We start from the raw sequence: 17790 nt of genomic DNA, 5'->3' as shown, positions 1-17790 counted from the left end.
CTAAGGAGCCCTAAAAAATTTGTGCATGAGCCCACATTGAACTGCACTGAATAGGTATGAAACTGGGAGAGTTTTCCTTTTATTTAGTGCAGATTTCACATTTCTATAGTCTTTTGTTGCTTTTCTGTGACCGGTCAAAAGTGCACCATGACTTTATGGACACACTGTATATTTTTTAAATTACCTTTATTTTAAAAAGAACAATGTTTTATGAAATGCAATACAAAATTCAGTAATATTTGGGCTGTCATTTTCTTGTACACTGTAGAACTTGATAACTTTTTTTTATGAAATTCAGAAATTCTAAAAATTATTTATATTTCTTCATTTATTAAACTATCTCTTGGAAAAATGTTTGGATAATTCTTTCTCTCTTTTTTAATTTTTTATTAATTTTTTTTTGTTTGTTTTGAACTCCAGCTACAGCTGATTTCTTCCAGACAGGACACTGATCAGGGAACACCTGTCTGAGGAAGGGACCTGTACCAGGATGAGAAGGAGCTAGCTATGTGAAGGAGCACTCCAGGCAAAAGGAAAAGCAAGTAAAAAAAAAGTCCTGAGTTGAGGGAAAACTTGTCATATTTTAGGAATGATATAAACAGCATGAAAGAAGATAAAAAAAACTGGGTATTTTCAATATTCTCCCTCCATCCAAATCCAAATCCTCCCTGTGCCCAGGGAGGCTGACTTCTAAGGACTGCATCAGTGGCTCCCCTACCGTCTGGTTTCTGGCTGAGTTCAGCCACAGGGGGCACTGGTGGGAGATGAGAGGAAGGGAGAAAGTGGTCAGATTTATTTTCTTGGCTTCATCTTTTACTGAAGGCTACAGCTCCTGTCAAGCAGATTTCTTGTGTAGCTCTCCAGCCATGGGTGGCTGTAAGGTCGGTGGATAATGGGGGATGGTCACATGGGGAACCCAGACCCGCGAACTTTGGCTAGGACCGCCCACAACCAAGAGTGCCAAAAGAGGCTTCACAGGAACCCTTTGGAAAAAAGCGACCATCTGCCAGCCAGTGAGATTTCAACACGTCATATTAGCTCGACTTCCCTAGAGGGACCCTTCAAATATCTCCCAGGTGGTTTAATCCTTGCGACTTCCCTGGCCTCCATCCCCTCCATTTTTCTTTCCTCGGGGCCAGGGAACCTTGCTGGGCAGGATGCGCTCTGTACTTAATAAAGCCTTTTGTTATTCCACACTTTGTGGCTCTGAGCCCCCTTCATTCCTTCTTGGCGGGAAAAATACCTTACAGTGGCATTATGGCTTCTGTTTGTGACTAGGCACAGGGCGCTGCACCTTCCATGCTGCTTCGCCCACTGCCACCCTTACCTGTGGTCAGACTTACATTTTTATAAGATCACTCTGGTTGTTTTAAAGTATAAACTGGAGTGTATGGCCAGTGACCACCACCGTCGTGGCCATGCAGGTTCACATTATGGCAGATGGTAAAGAAACAGTGGAGCCAAAAAACGGTGGGCTATTCCTTTTTTAAAGCCTCACACCAGCCAATGAGAAAACAGACAGGGAAAACACTTCCCTTTCATTCAGGGCTCCCAAAGCCCTAATGTGTTATATGGTGCCACAACCAGGAGAATCTTCTCTGGTTCCCCTAGAATCAAAGACCCCCACCAGTCTCAGTGGAGCTCCCAAAGCCCCTCAGCTCTGGTTCCCCATCTGCACACTTTCTCTTCTCTCTGCAAAAAAACTGGCTTCTGGCCTGACCTGTGGTGGCGCAGTGGATAAAGCGTCGACCTGGAAATGCTGAGGTCGCCGGTTCGAAACCCTGGGCTTGCCTGGTCAAGGCACATATGGGAGTTGATGCTTCCAGCTCCTCTCCTCTCTCTCTCTCTCTGTCTCTCCCTCTCCTCTATAAAAAAGGAATAAATAAAATTTTTTTTAAAAACTGGCTTCTTCAGCACTCTGCATTCTCTCTGCTCTCCCTGCAAAACTGACTTGGCCACAAAACCCTTTCTCCAGCAAGCATTACCAAAACAACAGCCCCTCCCAAGAAGGAATGCCATCTACAATTGCAATCACCTGCCCTGCTCTGAGGGCAAGTACACACGTGGCTGCCCAGCACCATTTTTTAACAATAAAAGTAAGCAAACTCAAAAAATACAAATTTTACAAATTCATTTGCCCAACAATGGTTAAAATGTATTTTTATTTTCCCTGTCTTTCTCTTTCTTTTATGGGGCCCAAAAGTTTCTTCTGCTCCCAGGGCCTCAACTGATCTTAATCCTCTTCTGCATATGGGAGTTGATGCTTCCTGCTCCACCTCCCCTAAAATGAATATATAAAGTCTTTTAAAAAAGAAGAAATAGAGCCCTGGCTGGTTGGCTCAGTGGTAGAGTGTCAGCCTGGCGTGCAGGAGTCCCGGGTTTGATTCCCGGCCAGGGCACACAGGAGAAGCGCCCATCTGCTTCTCCACCCCTCCCCCTCTCCTTCCTCTCTGCCTCTCTCTTCCCCTCCCGCAGCCAAGGCTCCATCGGAGTAAAGATGGCCCAGGCGCTGAGGATGGCTCTGTGGCCTCTGCCTCAGGCGCTAGAGTGGCTCTGGTCACAACCGAGCGACGGCCCAGAGGGCAGAGCATAGCCCCCTGGTGGGCGTGCCGGGTGGATCCTGGTCGGGCGCATGCGGGAGTCTGTCTGACTGCCTCCCCGTTTCTGGCTTCGGAAAGATACAAAAAAAAAAAAAAAGAAGAAATAGATAAATTATATATTTGCAAGAGTAAGTGGCAAGGAATAATAGAAAACTAAAGCAATGTAATGGGGTTGGGAGTACAGGGATGGTAGAAGTGGGTGCAATTTTAAATAATTCATCACTGAGAAGGTGACATTTGAGCTAAGGCTTGACAAGGTGAGGGAATGAGCCATGTGGAGACTGTTACAGGCAGAGGAGGAGGTCACTGTAAAGGCGCCAACTCAAGGGCGTGTCTGGCCATGTCAGAGCAGCAGAGGCCAGTGTAGCTAGAACTCAGGGGCCTCAGGGCGAGTGGAAGGAATTAAGGTTAGAAGCAATATCATGTCCGGTCTTTGTTTGGGGAAGAGCAGCAGAAAAGGGGTTACTGCTCCTTTCTCCCCTCTCCTCCACGTGGTGGGTCAACTCACCTTCCACTTTGGAGAGGGGTAAGCACTCTCACACAGTCGCCTTCTATCCACTGTTCCATGACTGACAAGAGGGGAAGCACGATAATCACTCTTAGTTTCTCAGAATGCATTAGTCCTGTCTAATTGTATCTATGCAGTGTCTAGCAAAAAAAAAAAAAAAAAAAAAAGGTTGGCCTAATTCTCTAATATCTGTAAAATATTGGCATCCTGAGAGAAGAAAACTAAAATTGCACCATTAACCCCCTACAGGGGCTCAGTGACTTGGGGGACTCTATGGAAGCAGAGCATGCCTCCTGGGATGGCTGGAGGACAGTTTTGGAGCACGAGAGCAAAGATATTGATTTTCTGTTCCACTGAGGAAGATGTTTAATTGTATTTTCAGAATACCTTTGGGAGAAAAAGAGAGAAGAAAAACAGCCTCTCTTATTACTCTCTCCACTTGAGAGTAGTAATTTTTTTTTTTTACAGACAGAAAGAGAGTCAGAGAGAGGTTTAGACAGAGACAGACAGACGAGAACGGAGAGAGATGAGAAGCATCAATCATCAGTCTTTCATTGCAACACCTTAGTTGTTCATCAATTGCTTTCTCATATGTGCCTTGACCACGGGCCTTCAGCAGACCGATTAACCCCTTGCTCGAGCCAGCGACCTTGGGTGAAAGCTAGTGAGCTTTTGCTCAAACCAGATGAGTCTGCACTCAAGCTGGCAACCTCGGGGTCTTGAACCTGGGTCTTCCGCATCTCCAGTCCGACACTCTATCCACTGTGCCACCGCTTGGTCAGGCGAGAGTAGTAAATTTAAAGTAAGCCTTTATTTAAAGACTTTTATTATGAAGAATTTCAAGGGCATACAAAATTTGAGAGAATAATATATTGAATTTCTGGGTACTCATTGCCTAGTTTCAATAATTATCAACTAATGGCCAATTATATTTTTCTATTATTCTAACTACATCTAATTTTTCCCCCAGCATATTTTAGGCATCAATATGTGTTGAGTACTTACTATATGTCAGAGATTATTCTAGATGCTCGAAATACAGCAATGAAAAAAGTATAAAGACAAAAATCTCTGTCCACAAAAATCTCACAGTCTAGTCGGGGAAAGAGATAAAAATAAAATCAATAAATGAATGGTATGGTATGTTAGCTGATAAGTGCAATGGAGAAATATAAGGCAGGGGAGAGGAGGGAGAATGCAGGTGCAGGGGTTACAACTTTAAATAAGGGGGTCGGATTATATGTGCTGAACTTTAGAATACACTGCTGAGATCTCACTTCTGGACCAAAGGACTTATTCCCCCAGATGCTGAAAAGAACCACTGCATCCGCATGACCAGGTAGTGGCGCAGTGGATAGAGCATCGGACTGGGATGCGGAGGACCCAGGTTCAAGACCCCGAGGTCGCCAGCTTGAGCACGGGTTTATCTGGTTTGAGCAAAAGCTCACCAGCTTGGACCCAAGTTCGCTGGCTCGAGCAAGGGGTTACTCGGTCTGCTGAAGGCCCGCGGTCAAGGCACATATGAGAAAGCAATCAATGAACAACTAAGGTGTTGCAACGAAAAATTGATGATTGATGCTTCTCATCTCTCTCCATTCCTGTATGTCTGTCCCTATCTATCCCTCTCGCTGACTCTCTCTCTGTATCGGTAAAAAAAAAAAAAAAAAAAAAAAAAAAAAGGAAAGAAAAAAGAAAGAACCACTTCATCCAAGGTTGTGACCTCTTCCTGGGAATGCTTACATACCCAATGACTGATATATGCAAGAGTATAAATGCCTAAACCTCTAGCCCCAACACAGGACAGATTGGCTGAAGTTTCCACTGAAACTATGTTCCAACTTATCTTCCCCCTTTGCGAATCCTACATCTTTCCCATTCTTTCCCTTCCATAGTTGTTGGTTCAAGAACACCCTAATAAATTCTCTGCATCGTAATCTCCATTTCAGGATTTGCTTCCTGGGGAACCCAGCCTCAGACAGTAGTCCTTCCTAAAAACATGCCTTCTTAGCAAAAATATGTATGTAAAGGACTGAGCCCTGATAATAAGGCATTCCAGTGGAGAATCACTGGCAGAGTAGCTAATAGCTCTCTAAGGAGCTAGCCACTCCTGGCACTGCAAGACTGTCATGATTCTCCAGTGTGAGACAGCCAAAATAATTTCAGCATTTGGAGACCAAAGGTAAACAGACAAGCTCCTGTCACTTCATTGATTTAAGCAAATGGATTTCCAGATGCTGTAAGAAGGGCTGAGAAATAAAAGATAAGTAAGACAAGATTCTTTCCCTGAAAGAGTTCACAGTTTAGTGGGATAGATAGCAAGATATGTAAGCAGACAATTACAGTGATAGATACAATTTTATAGATATATGTATAAAATAATTTCTTAGAAAATAATACGTGCACCAAAAGTACATATTACAGTATTTTGCAGTACATATTACAGTACTGCATATTACATATTGCAGTGGTTATCTCTGGTAGATGATTTTTTTTCCTTTTTGTTCATCTGTATTTCAGATTTTCCCTTTGATGTACATTGCTTATTTTTGAAATAAGAAGACAAAAAACATGTACCAGAGGCAGCACAATGGGATACATGCTATTTTGGAAGTGTCTACAGTATTGTGATGAAACAACTAATTTGTCTGGGGAAGTCAAAGAAAACCTGGCAATATCTGCCTTTAACATTTTACATTCATATGTGTCTTTCACATGCCTACTAAATGCAATGCATGGCCTTATTTGGCTCCTGGTCCAAGCAAACCAACTGTAAAAATATTTATAAGGCAAGTTGGAAAATTTGAACTCTGACTGGACATCTGATGATACTAAGATAGTATTATTATTATTATTATTATTATGAGGTATGATAAAGATATTACAATAATGTTGGGGAAAAAAGAATCCTTATCTTGTAGGTAAATATACTGACATACTTATGGATGAAGTGATATGAAGTCTTGGATTTTTATGGGTAAATATCCACTGGGGGTGCAAAGTGGTTAGAAATATAAAAGAAAAAGAATTGTCATGAGTTAATGATTATTGAGGTTGGGTAATGGATTCATGAGAGTATATTTCAATAGTTTATCTACTTTGTGTTTGAAATTTTTTATAGTAAAATATGCAATAATAATAATTGACATAATAATATTTTCCATAATAAATAAAAGCATCCTTCAAATATATCTTCAAGTCTCAGCTCAAAAGGCATCTTTATGAGTGAATGAGCAAACAATAGTCATCAGCATCCCTGTGTGTGCTGATGCATATATAAGCAACAGTCAACTCACTGGGCATTGTATGTTGTCTATTTTATGATCATCTGACCAGTGTCAATGACACTTGTGTTATAATTTCAACACTTGTTTTTTTATTATTCAACTTTATAGTGTGCTTGCACACAATAATTAAATATTTTAATCTTTTTATTATTAAGAAAATAGGCAACTTTTCTTTGAAATCTTTCCTGACCACTCATTTCATTATTTGCACCTCACCTGAACTTCACACATATGTACAACAGAGAACATATAACACACCCTTGTGCTTATTTGTTCATTTATATTTATATGAGATCAATGTGTAGCACATGAAACCCATTCGGTAAATAGTTGTGGTTGTTATTGTTATAATCACAGTCCTTTCTCTCTATTAAACTATAGGACTAGTGATCATATCTTAGTTGTTTTTGTATATACAGAAATTGTCTAAATATCTTGTACATTTCAACTACTCAATAAATATCTGTTGCATGAATGAGTGAATAAATAAAATTTAGAATTACTCCATTGATAGACCCATACTAAGTTCAGCAAAACATTTTAAAGACTGAGAATGTGTACTAACTCACACCTTCCAATTAACTCATTTTGATCAGAAACATAATATATTCCTAGATTTAGTGTCTATTTAACCCAGTCACTTTGAGTTCAAATGACAGAAAAAAGTTAAATACCTTTTTTATTGTTGGCAAGCAAAACGGTGTCCTCAATAGCCATCGTTCCATCTTGAGCCTCTCCCTACTGCAGAGGGGAGAGGTGAGTTAGGAACAGGACAAAGAATGAAGCAAGGCTGAGGGATTAGGTCAGCGATAGATATTTAGAGTCAGTAATGGCTATTTCACATATTTAGAAATGTTTCTTAAAAGCTGAAACCATTTCAGGACTTATTTTTTAGGCTATGTCAAGATATTCCTGGCATCAGAATTGTGTACTTGATGTAGCCTGACTAAGCAGTGACGCAGTGGATAGAACATCAACCTGGGATGCTGAGGACCCAGGTTCAAAACCCTGAGGTCACCTGTTTGAGTGCAGGCTCATCTGGCTTGAGTGCGGGGTGGCCAGCTTAAGCAGGGGATCATATACATGACCCCATGGTTGCTGGCTTGAAGACCAAGCTCACTGGCTTGAGCAAGGGGTCACTGGCTCAGCTGGAGCCATTCCCTGCCCCCCCACCCCATCAAGGCACATATGAGAAAGCAATCAGTGAACAACTAAAGTGCTGCAACTACAAGCTGATGCTTCTCATCTCTTTCCCTTTCTGCCTATTTCTCTCTCTCTCTCTCTCTCTCTCTCTTTATATATATAAATGTGTCATTAGTACACATTCTCTCTTTATATATAAAGAGAGAGAGAGAGAATTACTTGATCTAAACATGTATCCATTTGAACTTCACAATAACATTGTAAGGTACACAGAGCCTGCCATCTCTATTTTAAAGAAGAGAATACAGGAAATTTACTCTTAACTCAGCTGGGATTTTAAACTGTGATCTAAAATTTTTTAACACAGTATACTGGAATAATAATGCTGTGTTATTCCTGCCAAGAAACAACTATTTGTTTTAAAGTAACTGTTAGAGTAAAAATACTCTTTAGATTCTTAAAGGAAGTATTTGAGTGACTTCCAAACTTAAAAACCTCCAGAAGAAGAGATATTTGTCTGTCAACTTGTTTGTTTGTTTGTTTGTTTGTTTGTTTTTAGGTACTCAATGACTAACTTGCTCCTTTAAAATCATGGGTGCAGAAATCAAAGGCCTGATTGTGCTGACTCCTTCTCTTTTGTCATTATTCAGACTGGTTCCCAGCATGCTGCAGTCCAAAGGAAAGGGTCCAAGCTCTGTTTAAAAATCAGAGACTAAAGAGCTTACGCAGCACCCTGCTCACATTAGTGTTGCTTGCTTTCATCTTTAAAAGTCTTTTATACATTAATCTTAAATTTCTGAGAATATTCTCAGAATATAAGAAGCACCTTCTTCACCTAATTATGATGAAAAATGCTTTTCATTACTATCTCCTTTCTTCAAAGACCCCTGAAACAACCAGGCTTTTAAGCATAATTGAGTCCTGAGGAAGAAGTTTACAGAAGTGCAGCTCTTCTGTTGTTGTGGTTCTTGTTTAGTTTTTCGTAGTGATGGTGGGGAAGGTGTAGTTGTCCTCCTTAGTGGGAATGGGAAATTTTAGAATAAAACTGGCCCTTGTTGCTCACCTACCCAGGACTGATGAGAACATTCACTCTTAGGGAAACAGGCAGTGATTGTTTTAGTTCTGTTTCAGAGTGAGGGTGTGTTGCAGTAATCTATTTGAAAGAATGTTGCTGGAATTTCCCAATTTAAAAGGTTCCACAGAACTGAGACAACAAAGATCATCAAAGGACCCTTGATATGTCAACCCAAATCACAAAAGGCCCTTAGGGCTTTTCTGAGGATTATTTCTACCTTTCAACAAAAGGTGGAATGGAAAGAAGGGGTTCTGGAGCAGATAACCCAGAATAATCCCAGAGCAAAGCCCTTCACGGAGGTTATGTAGTTTTCCTTGAAAGGTACACGGACAGAGAAGGGATTTGGTCCTTGAAGTAGCGTTTACTTGGGGAGTTACGACAATGATGCCCACGTTTACGGCAATCCAGGTGACCCTGAGCACAGGAGAAGCCCTCAGACTGCGGCACAGAGAATACGCTAGCAGCCCATCTGTCACCCCTCCCCCTTCCTTTCCCAGGGGATTGGAGTAGCGCTGGAGTCACTGACGCCATCCTTTCCCGCCTCTGGCTTACAGGGAGCATGCGCTTCCGTCCTCACTTCCTCTCGAGGAGAGAGAGTACGGCGACGCCCCGATCCGCCGGCTCCGCGTCACAGCAACTTCAGCACCCACGGGCGGACAGCGCTCTCCTCCACCTGAGGACCTGACTCCCCGACTCCCCAGCGCCTTAAACCTTTCTAATCCCTTCACGCGGAGCCGCGTCAAGCTCCGCCCGCCGCTGGGTTCCCACCACTCTTCCTTCCCGTACCCACCCTCCTCGCTCTTCCTGTTTTTACTCTTCTTTTTCATTCATAACAAAAACTACAGCTCCGGGAGCCTGACGGCAGGCTGTTTCTGAAGCCAAGAGTGGAAAAATGGGGCTCCTTTGGACCGGCACTTGGATTCTGGTGTTGATGGTCCACAGCAGCCCAATTCAAGCTTTCCCCAAACCGGAAAGCAGCCAAGGTATGTAAACACTTTCCTTCCCGCCTCCCTTTTATTCACCACGAAAAGGTCAATGTTGGAATAATACATGAGCTGTAAATCACCTTGCCTCATTTTCTGATCAGATCATATCCGTGCATATTGACAGAGAAATCAGTTCGAATTTAGAGACAGGTCCCCCCCCCCCCGACACTTTTTATATGGTAGAGGAATAACCTAGGTTGATTTAAAATATTTTCTTTTAAAATTGGGAGAGGGTAACTTTTCTGCCTAATAAAGTGGCTTGGGGTTTTGTTTTATTTTGTTTTTCTTAGTTGTCTTACAATCCTACTCAGATACTCTGTTCCTACCAGCTCAGTGTATGATAAAAGAGCTTTTAATGTGCTAATAATACCATTCCAAATTATGCTCTGTCTAGTTGAAACAGCTGTTAAGCCAAGTGTTAGAAGTATATGTTAGTTTCTGGTCAAAAAAAAAAAGTTCTATTAACTCATGAAATACAGCAGGATAATAAGCAAGGCAACATGATGGTCATTGTTGTACAATCTTGATAATCTTTGTTAATATCTATTTTTGTTTCACTGTTACCCAAATGTGTCTCCCAATAATTGTTTTTCTTTTATGAATATTTTAACTTCACAAAAGATATATTGTCTTTCAAAAGAACAATTAAATTTCTGTTTGTGTGTTTATTCTAGACAAATCAGTGCATAATAGAGAATTAAGTGCAGAAAGACCTCTAAATGAACAGGTAGGTAAAAAATAAAAGTATAAATGCTATATCAATTTAATTTAGTTAAAACTATAATTTAATATAATTTATGCTATGACATTTTAGCCATTTTGAATTCACAAACTTTTAGTAGATTAATAATAAATTGACAGAAACTAGGATAGGAAATATAATTTCAGTAATATCTATGTAATATCTGTATAATACATAAAGCTGACTATATAATAACCCAGTAAAGTCCATATCAAATCTACTCTATTGTAAATTTGTTTAATTTATCAGAGATTTATTTTTCACCAATATTGTAAGAGGAGATTAATACTTATAGACCATCTGCCCTTTATTTTATCTCATTTAATCCATATGACAATGCTTTGAGATAGAAATTATCTACATTTTTCAAACAAGAAAACTAAATCCAGTGGAGATTGACTCATTTAGCTGTCATATTTGGTAAGTGGTAGAGCAGTGATTTAAAACTTGGTCTACTGGGGGATGGCGGAGGGATTGAATAAAAAAAAAGAGAGCACATGCAAGAGAGAGAAGGAAAAAACTCAAGGACAGGGACAGCAGTGTGGTAATTGCCAGAAAGGGGGAGTAGGGAAAGGCAGAGGGTAGAGGGAGGATAAATGGTGATGGATGGAGACTTGATTTGGAGTGGTGAACACACAATACAGTGTACAGATGATGTATGGTAGAATTGTGCACCTAAAATCTGAATAATTTTGTCAACCAGTATCACCCCAATAAATTCAATAAAATAAAATATAACCTGGTCTATCCCCTGTTTATTTCACAGATTGCTGAAGCAGAAGCAGACACGATTAAAAAAACATACCCTCCAGGTAAAAAAGAAACTATATTGATGTTAATTTAAGTGATATAGGCTATGAGAATCTTAACTAAAATGGATGTTTTGGGTTTGGGGGCTTCTCTTCCAGAAAACAAGCCAGGTGAAAGCAATTATTCCTTTGTTGATAACTTGAACCTGCTAAAGGCAATAACAGAAAAGGAAAAAATTGAGAAAGAAAGACAATCCATAAAAAGCTCTTCATATGATAATAAATTGAACATGGAAGATGTTGATTCAACCAAGAATCGAAGACTGATCGATGATTATGATTCTACTAAGAGTGGACTGGACCATAAATTTCAAGGTAAATGAAGAAAAACACTTTACTACTTTATTTTCTTTAATTTAGAGTTTCCCATTATGGGTTAGGAGAAAGTCTTATATTTAAAAATATATCTCTTAAATCCTCTATTAGTCAGGTCCAAAATTGCAATAAAGCCCAAATTTACTGACATAGTCCAAACCCCAGAGAAGCCCAGTTTTTTTTTCTTTAAAGGTCACTTTACTGATACTTGAAAAAAAATTAAATCTTCTGTCTATATTTTATACTATTTAATACTTAGCAGTTACTATTTTGACTATTAGTACCAACAAAATGTTATAATTCTTAAATAATTAAAGCCATAAAATATCCTCGTCCCTAAGGTGAAATACCCATTACCTCCTTTTCAGGGTTCTTTTTCTAGCTATAACCTTTCTCCCTAGGTCATCTGTAGCCTGATATACATATCAGTAGCTTAGATTTTCCTGAGCTACAGATAGCTAGATAAATACATACATACATACATACATACATATGTCTATATACAGATGTGTAGATACATATATTTGTCTATTTACTTAATATCTTTCCTTAGAAGTCTCAGAAGCACCTCAAATTTAACATGGCCAAGATTAATCTTATAATTTCTCTATACCTTACAACCTAATCCTCTTAGAGTGATCTTTCTCTAAGAAAGACACTACTACTTATGCAATTTTTCAAGACAGAAATCTAGAAATAAAACTATTTCTCTTTTTCTTCACCTCTCAAATTGTAATCCACCAATAATATCAGTTTCACTTCCTGTATCTGTCAAATTTTTTTTCTCTATTTCTAATCACTACTCTCTAATCATGTCTTTACTTGAACTCAGCAAAATCTTCTAATGGATCTTCCAGCATCCACTCTTCCATTCTCCAACTATTCTTCATGTAGCAGCCAGAGTGATCTTTTCAACACACAAACATGTCACTCTTTTGAGGAAAACCCATTGATAGATTACCATTTCTCTTGGGATAAAAACCAGAATCCTTAACATAACTTCTACAGTCCTGCATAGACTGGTTCTCCTCTACTTTTCTAAGTTTACCTTGCACATGTGATCTGATAAAAAGCCTTGTTTCTTTCCTTCTTACAAACTGGCACTTTAATGCAGTTTGTAATTTTACGCTCCTAAGTGTGACTAACAATTTATTTCTTTTTCCTAAATGGAACTGAAAACCTTTATAAGAACAGAGACATTGTAAGCCCAGTGTCTGGATGGTCATGAATTTATTGCATGAATTGATAAATGAGTGAATGAACAAATAAAAGAATACATGAGAGAATAAATGAACTATTTACTTAGGCATGGAGGAAGAGATTGTTTTCTATCTTGAATACAGTACTAAGGAAGTGAATGCAGGTTTTCTTACATGTCCTTGTTCTGCTCCATGACCATAAGAGAATTATGTCAATTATCTCTACCAGAAAACAACTGGCAATTAAAATTTACTTTTACAGGGTATAACAGCCCAAGGAGATTTCAGAAGTATGTTGTGCATGTAATAGGGTGGCAAAGATGGTTTATATTTTGACATATTTATATAACTTGGGAAATTTTTTTTCTTGAATTCTACACTTTAGCTTAAAATATTTTGGCTAGATGTAGACATTGGGCACAGCTGCATACAAAAATGATTCAACAACTTTGAACTGACCATTTGATTTAATAAAATAAAAAATGGTCTAATGCTTGTTTCACTGAATGTTATACATTCGGGCAGAGGCACAGATCTATTTGTAATCTGATCACTAACTTGAGCAACTTATTTTTAAATTCCTCAAAATTTTATTACCATCACAGATGGGTTTTCCTAACTACCAAGTGTTAGTCCTAATGGCTCTAGGTTTCCCTTAGGAGTCATTTGAAATCCACTTGAGATCACAGAGAAGATTTTTAGAGAGAAATGACTTGTGAGTGAATTGCTGGTCTCCTCTCATACCCTGGAAATCCTGGAGCACGAGCATTCGATTCCACCAAGGTGACTAGAACTCAGAGGCGTGCACACTAACATCCCAGAAAGGCAATGGGGCAAGGGAACCTAACTTCTGCAGGGTGTTTTCACATCTTTAGGAAACCTCCAGATGGGCTTGTGTTATAGGGCCCATCAGTTCTCCTTTGCAGTGTATTCTGCAGTATGTGTGATTAAGGATTTTTGCCAAGTTTGTGGCTTTTTTTTTTTTAATGAAGTAGTGCTTTCAGGCTCCTGTGTACATTCACCAAACAAATGTTTATTGAGCAAGTAATCTATATCACACCATGAACTAGACAATAAGGTTTGTGCAGTTAGGGGCCAAGCCTAAACTACTCATCACTCTATTTTCAGTTCTGGTTCATATTAAGACACTCATTAAAATGTATTGAGCAGCCTGGCCAGGCGGTGGTGCAGTGGATAGAGCATCGGACTGGGATGCGGAAGGACCTAGGTTCGAGACCCCGAGGTCGCCAGCTTGAGCGCAGGCCTGCCTGGTTTGAGCAAAAGCCCACCAGTTTGAGCCCAAGGTCGCTGGCTCCAGCAAGGGGTTACTCGGTCTGCTGAAGGCCCACAGTCAAGGCACATATGAGAAAGAAATCAATGAACAACTAAGGTGTTGCAACAAAAAACTAATGATTGATGCTTCTCATCTCTCTGTTCTTGTCTGTCTGTCCCTGTCTATCCCTCTCTCTCACTCTCTGTCTCTGTAAAAAAAAAAAAATGTATTGAGCAAATGAATGTCAAGTGCTGTATTAGATGCTGCAGATTCAAAACACAACTGGGCAAAACGTGAGCACACAGAACATAGCCCTTTTACATCACCTTAGAATGTTATAGCAGCTTTAAAAAAGTTATAAATGTGAACTCATGTTTGGCTTCCTCCTGATGGTCTGTACAAGAGGGTGAAATAACTCTTCATGAGTGTTAGAGAAGTCATTCTAAGAAATTCTGTCCATCTTAAACAGAAATTCTGCATTTTAGACAGAAATTCTGTCCATTTTAACTAGGGGAAATCAGTGGAAGGTAAGGAACAAGGCCCAGGTGCTCAGTTTTTAACCGCATCTGGCAAAGCTCTGCTAGGGGAGGCCTAAGTTCCTGGTCCAAGACAAGACAGCAGTGAAGCAGAAGAAACTGGCCATGTCTTCAGCGTTGCTAATGTTCTCCCTGTTAGATGTAAATGAACTGAAAGGCAGTCACCCGGTTGTTTCTTTCCCTTCCCACTTATCCCCTGATATCTGGGAAAGGAAGATTATTGGTAGCTCCAGCCAGCAACAAATAGAATAGTCTTCCTTTTTTTTAATCCTGAGGGTTAAGTGGGAAAGGAAGAAAATTCTTCCACCTCTGCATAGATCTGGGCAGTTTCCACTCCACCTGTTCCTAAGAATCTGACCTGCAACCCGCAAATGGAAAAAATCATACCTAACTGATAATGAGTATCTGCTCCTGAAAAAATAAAATGATGATGAACCCAATTTTCAGTCAGACAGGAGGGAACTGGTTTTACGGAATTTTGTCAGGGCTTTGTGTTCGTCAGTCACTCTGGTTCCCAGGGCTCAAAGGAATCAGAGTTCATGGGAGATCCGCAGCTAAGCAACCCGACATAGTGCCGGGAAACTTCTAGTCCTCTGCACATCATCACCCTATTTGTTTTCCTCAGTTTCTTTCCAAACAACAAGAAAACAATCTGTCTGAGGCTGCATATACTTCCATCACCATAGAATCTGGAAGAAAGTTCACGGACGAAATTTCTTGTTCGCATCCCCAGAAGCCAAGGGGGGAAAAGACAGAATCAGAATAGAAATACTAGGTTCTTCCTTCTTTAAGTGAATATGGTCAGAATTATTTGGGCAGAATCTGGCCAGGGATTCAATGTTTATTTTCTCTAGAAGATAACTGCAGTTCTTTTATTTTAGGTACAAATCCACTGTCATAATAATGCTATATTAACTTTCCCATAATGCTTTTGCAATTAAAAAGGCGCTTTTACATCTTATTTCATTTTATCCTCACAATCCCAAGAAATAGATACTCATATATGCCGCTACAGCCGTCCAAGGCTATATAGATAGCAAGACATATACTGGGGCTAAAATTCTGATCTTTCCAATCTGCCTAGAGGTGACAAGGGGAGTCAAGTGCCTCGTAAACTTGCACATATGAATATACTGCTCCATGCAATAAGGCTTGAAAGGACTGATTGACTCCTGGGAGTTCTCTGTGGATGAGGTGCAGTGCTTCCTTGTCACCAACCCTACTGCATCCCTCTTCCCTGAAGTAGTGCTGCCCAAAGTATTCCCAGGAGAGCCAAGCAGATATATTTGCAATCCTCTCTGCAGAGATTTACATAGATTTACATACTGCTTTGTGCAAATCTGTCGTCACATGTTAAAAGTTTTAATTCCAGGCACATAAAATAAGTTCCCTATTCTCTGGAGAAAGAGGCTTGTCGTATTAAACTGCTTTATATAAAGGCACTCTGGCATACGTTCACTTTGAAGTAAATGTTTATTCTAGGTTAGTCATACAATCTTCAGTACACAATCTCTGATTCTGGTTGTGAGGCAAGTTCCCTCACCCTCGGCCAGGAATTTGCCTGCAAATGAAGTGCATGTATGCATACTGCTAATCTACTCCTCGCGTGGAAATGGAATATCACTATATAATATGTAGAAGGGTGCTTTAAACAATATGACATACTATACAAATAAAAAGTATAATAATATATTGTTTGTATTATTAGCGATAATAAAAAATAGACAGGGCTTTTTGTTGACTTCAGATTTTCCTGCCTGTTATAATCGCGTAAGAGGCTTTCAGAATTTTCATTGTCATCCTAGGTTCTTCACTTGAAGTCTGGTTTTATTTCAAACCAAGAGTTTATGTGAATCAAGCACGACTATAAACATATTGCAAATATATCTAAGTGTACAAGAGCATGGTATTGATTAGAAATCTAATATGATCCGAGAAATTGATCTATGTTCTCGCCATGATGTGTACTCGTGATTGCTCTGTCTAGATGATCCTGATGGTCTTCATCAGCTGGACGGAACTCCTTTAACCGCTGAAGACATTGTGCAGAAAATTGCTACCAGGATTTATGAGGAAAACGACAGAGGAGTATTTGACAAGATTGTTTCTAAACTCCTGAATCTTGGCCTAGTGAGTCACACGCAAGAGAGTAAACCAACTTTTTAGTAAGGTTTGGGATATGTTAAGAAGCCAAGCCGTTTGATTCAAGTAGCCAAGTGTTTATCATGCATCTACACTGTTCACAAAAATTAGGGGATATTTTATCACTTCATATTCATTTTGAAATATCCTGTAATTTTTGTGAGCAGTATATTTTATTTATTCAGGCACCACGGTTTTCTAGGACAAGTAAGGCACCATACTTTCCCTCCAGAAATGTATAGTCTGTCAGAGGGCTTAGACAAGTACACACATACATATAGTGGAAGCTGTGTAAGAACTATAAGATCAGTTCAGTTTGCCAGAGGACAAATTATATGCAGCGGAGTTATAAGGAAATGCTTCAGAGAAGGAGGTGTTTGAAGTGAGCTTAAAAGGATGGTTAGGATTTAACTAACTTAAGTGAAAGACATGTGTGAGGTGAGAAAGCAGTAACATGAACGGAGTCACACAGTATTTGGGAAACCCAAGCAACCCAATTTGCCCCTGCCTCAGCTTGGCTCGCAGCCCTTCACAGCCCTGGCAGACTTTAGAAAGGTGCTAAATTTGCAGGTTTCCAGGGTTACCTGACCATGACAGCTGAGGGCTGAGAAATGATCCTCAAGATGTGTCTCAAAGTAAGTGTTCTGTGGGTTGCGACAGATAGGCCTACTACTTGTGCAGTGAGCCCAAAGAGTCTTCTGCCAGGAGGCTGGTCAGTCCCTGTGAGGACCAGCACGGATGGAGGCATAAACAAGCATAGTCCAGAAGAGAGATCAGAAGATTTTCTTGTCTTCAACTACAGAGTTTAGTCTAGATTTTTCTTTTTACTATAAAAGTGAGAATAACAGTTATACATGTTTTGACTCTTTATAACAGATCACAGAAAGCCAGGCACACACACTGGAAGATGAAGTGGCAGAGGTTTTACAAAAATTAATATCTAAAGAAGCCAACAGTTATGAGGAGAACCCCAGTAAACCCACAAGCAAGACGGAGAGTCAGGCTGGAAATATACCAGAGAAAGTGGTATGTATATGTGAACGTACCTGAATGCGCCGTGTGTGCACGGACATGTACATGAGTGTGTGTGCATATGTATGCTCACATTTGAATATAATTAATACAATCTGTATATAATTGCTACCTCATGTGTTGCCAAAAGGGTTTGGGGTATGTGA

At 39.8% G+C, this 17790-nt stretch overlaps 1 protein-coding gene across 1 annotated transcript in view; it reads left to right on the top strand.

The window, feature by feature from the left end:
* Positions 1-9189: 9189 nt before the first annotated feature.
* SCG3 (secretogranin III) overlaps positions 9190-17790 on the top strand; it is a 57653-nt gene continuing 49052 nt past the window's right edge. The window contains exons 1-6 of the mRNA XM_066276896.1: positions 9190-9593; positions 10271-10323; positions 11105-11150; positions 11247-11462; positions 16458-16600; positions 17489-17638. Coding sequence (XP_066132993.1) covers positions 9503-9593; positions 10271-10323; positions 11105-11150; positions 11247-11462; positions 16458-16600; positions 17489-17638 — 699 coding nt within the window. The 5' untranslated portion in view covers positions 9190-9502. The remainder of the gene's footprint in view (positions 9594-10270; positions 10324-11104; positions 11151-11246; positions 11463-16457; positions 16601-17488; positions 17639-17790) is intronic.

Source organism: Saccopteryx bilineata, chromosome 4 (assembly GCF_036850765.1).
Source record: "Saccopteryx bilineata isolate mSacBil1 chromosome 4, mSacBil1_pri_phased_curated, whole genome shotgun sequence".
Taxonomy (NCBI): domain Eukaryota; kingdom Metazoa; phylum Chordata; class Mammalia; order Chiroptera; family Emballonuridae; genus Saccopteryx; species Saccopteryx bilineata.
Note: the sequence above shows the minus strand (reverse complement) of the source record. Positions and strands in the feature narration are given on the sequence as shown.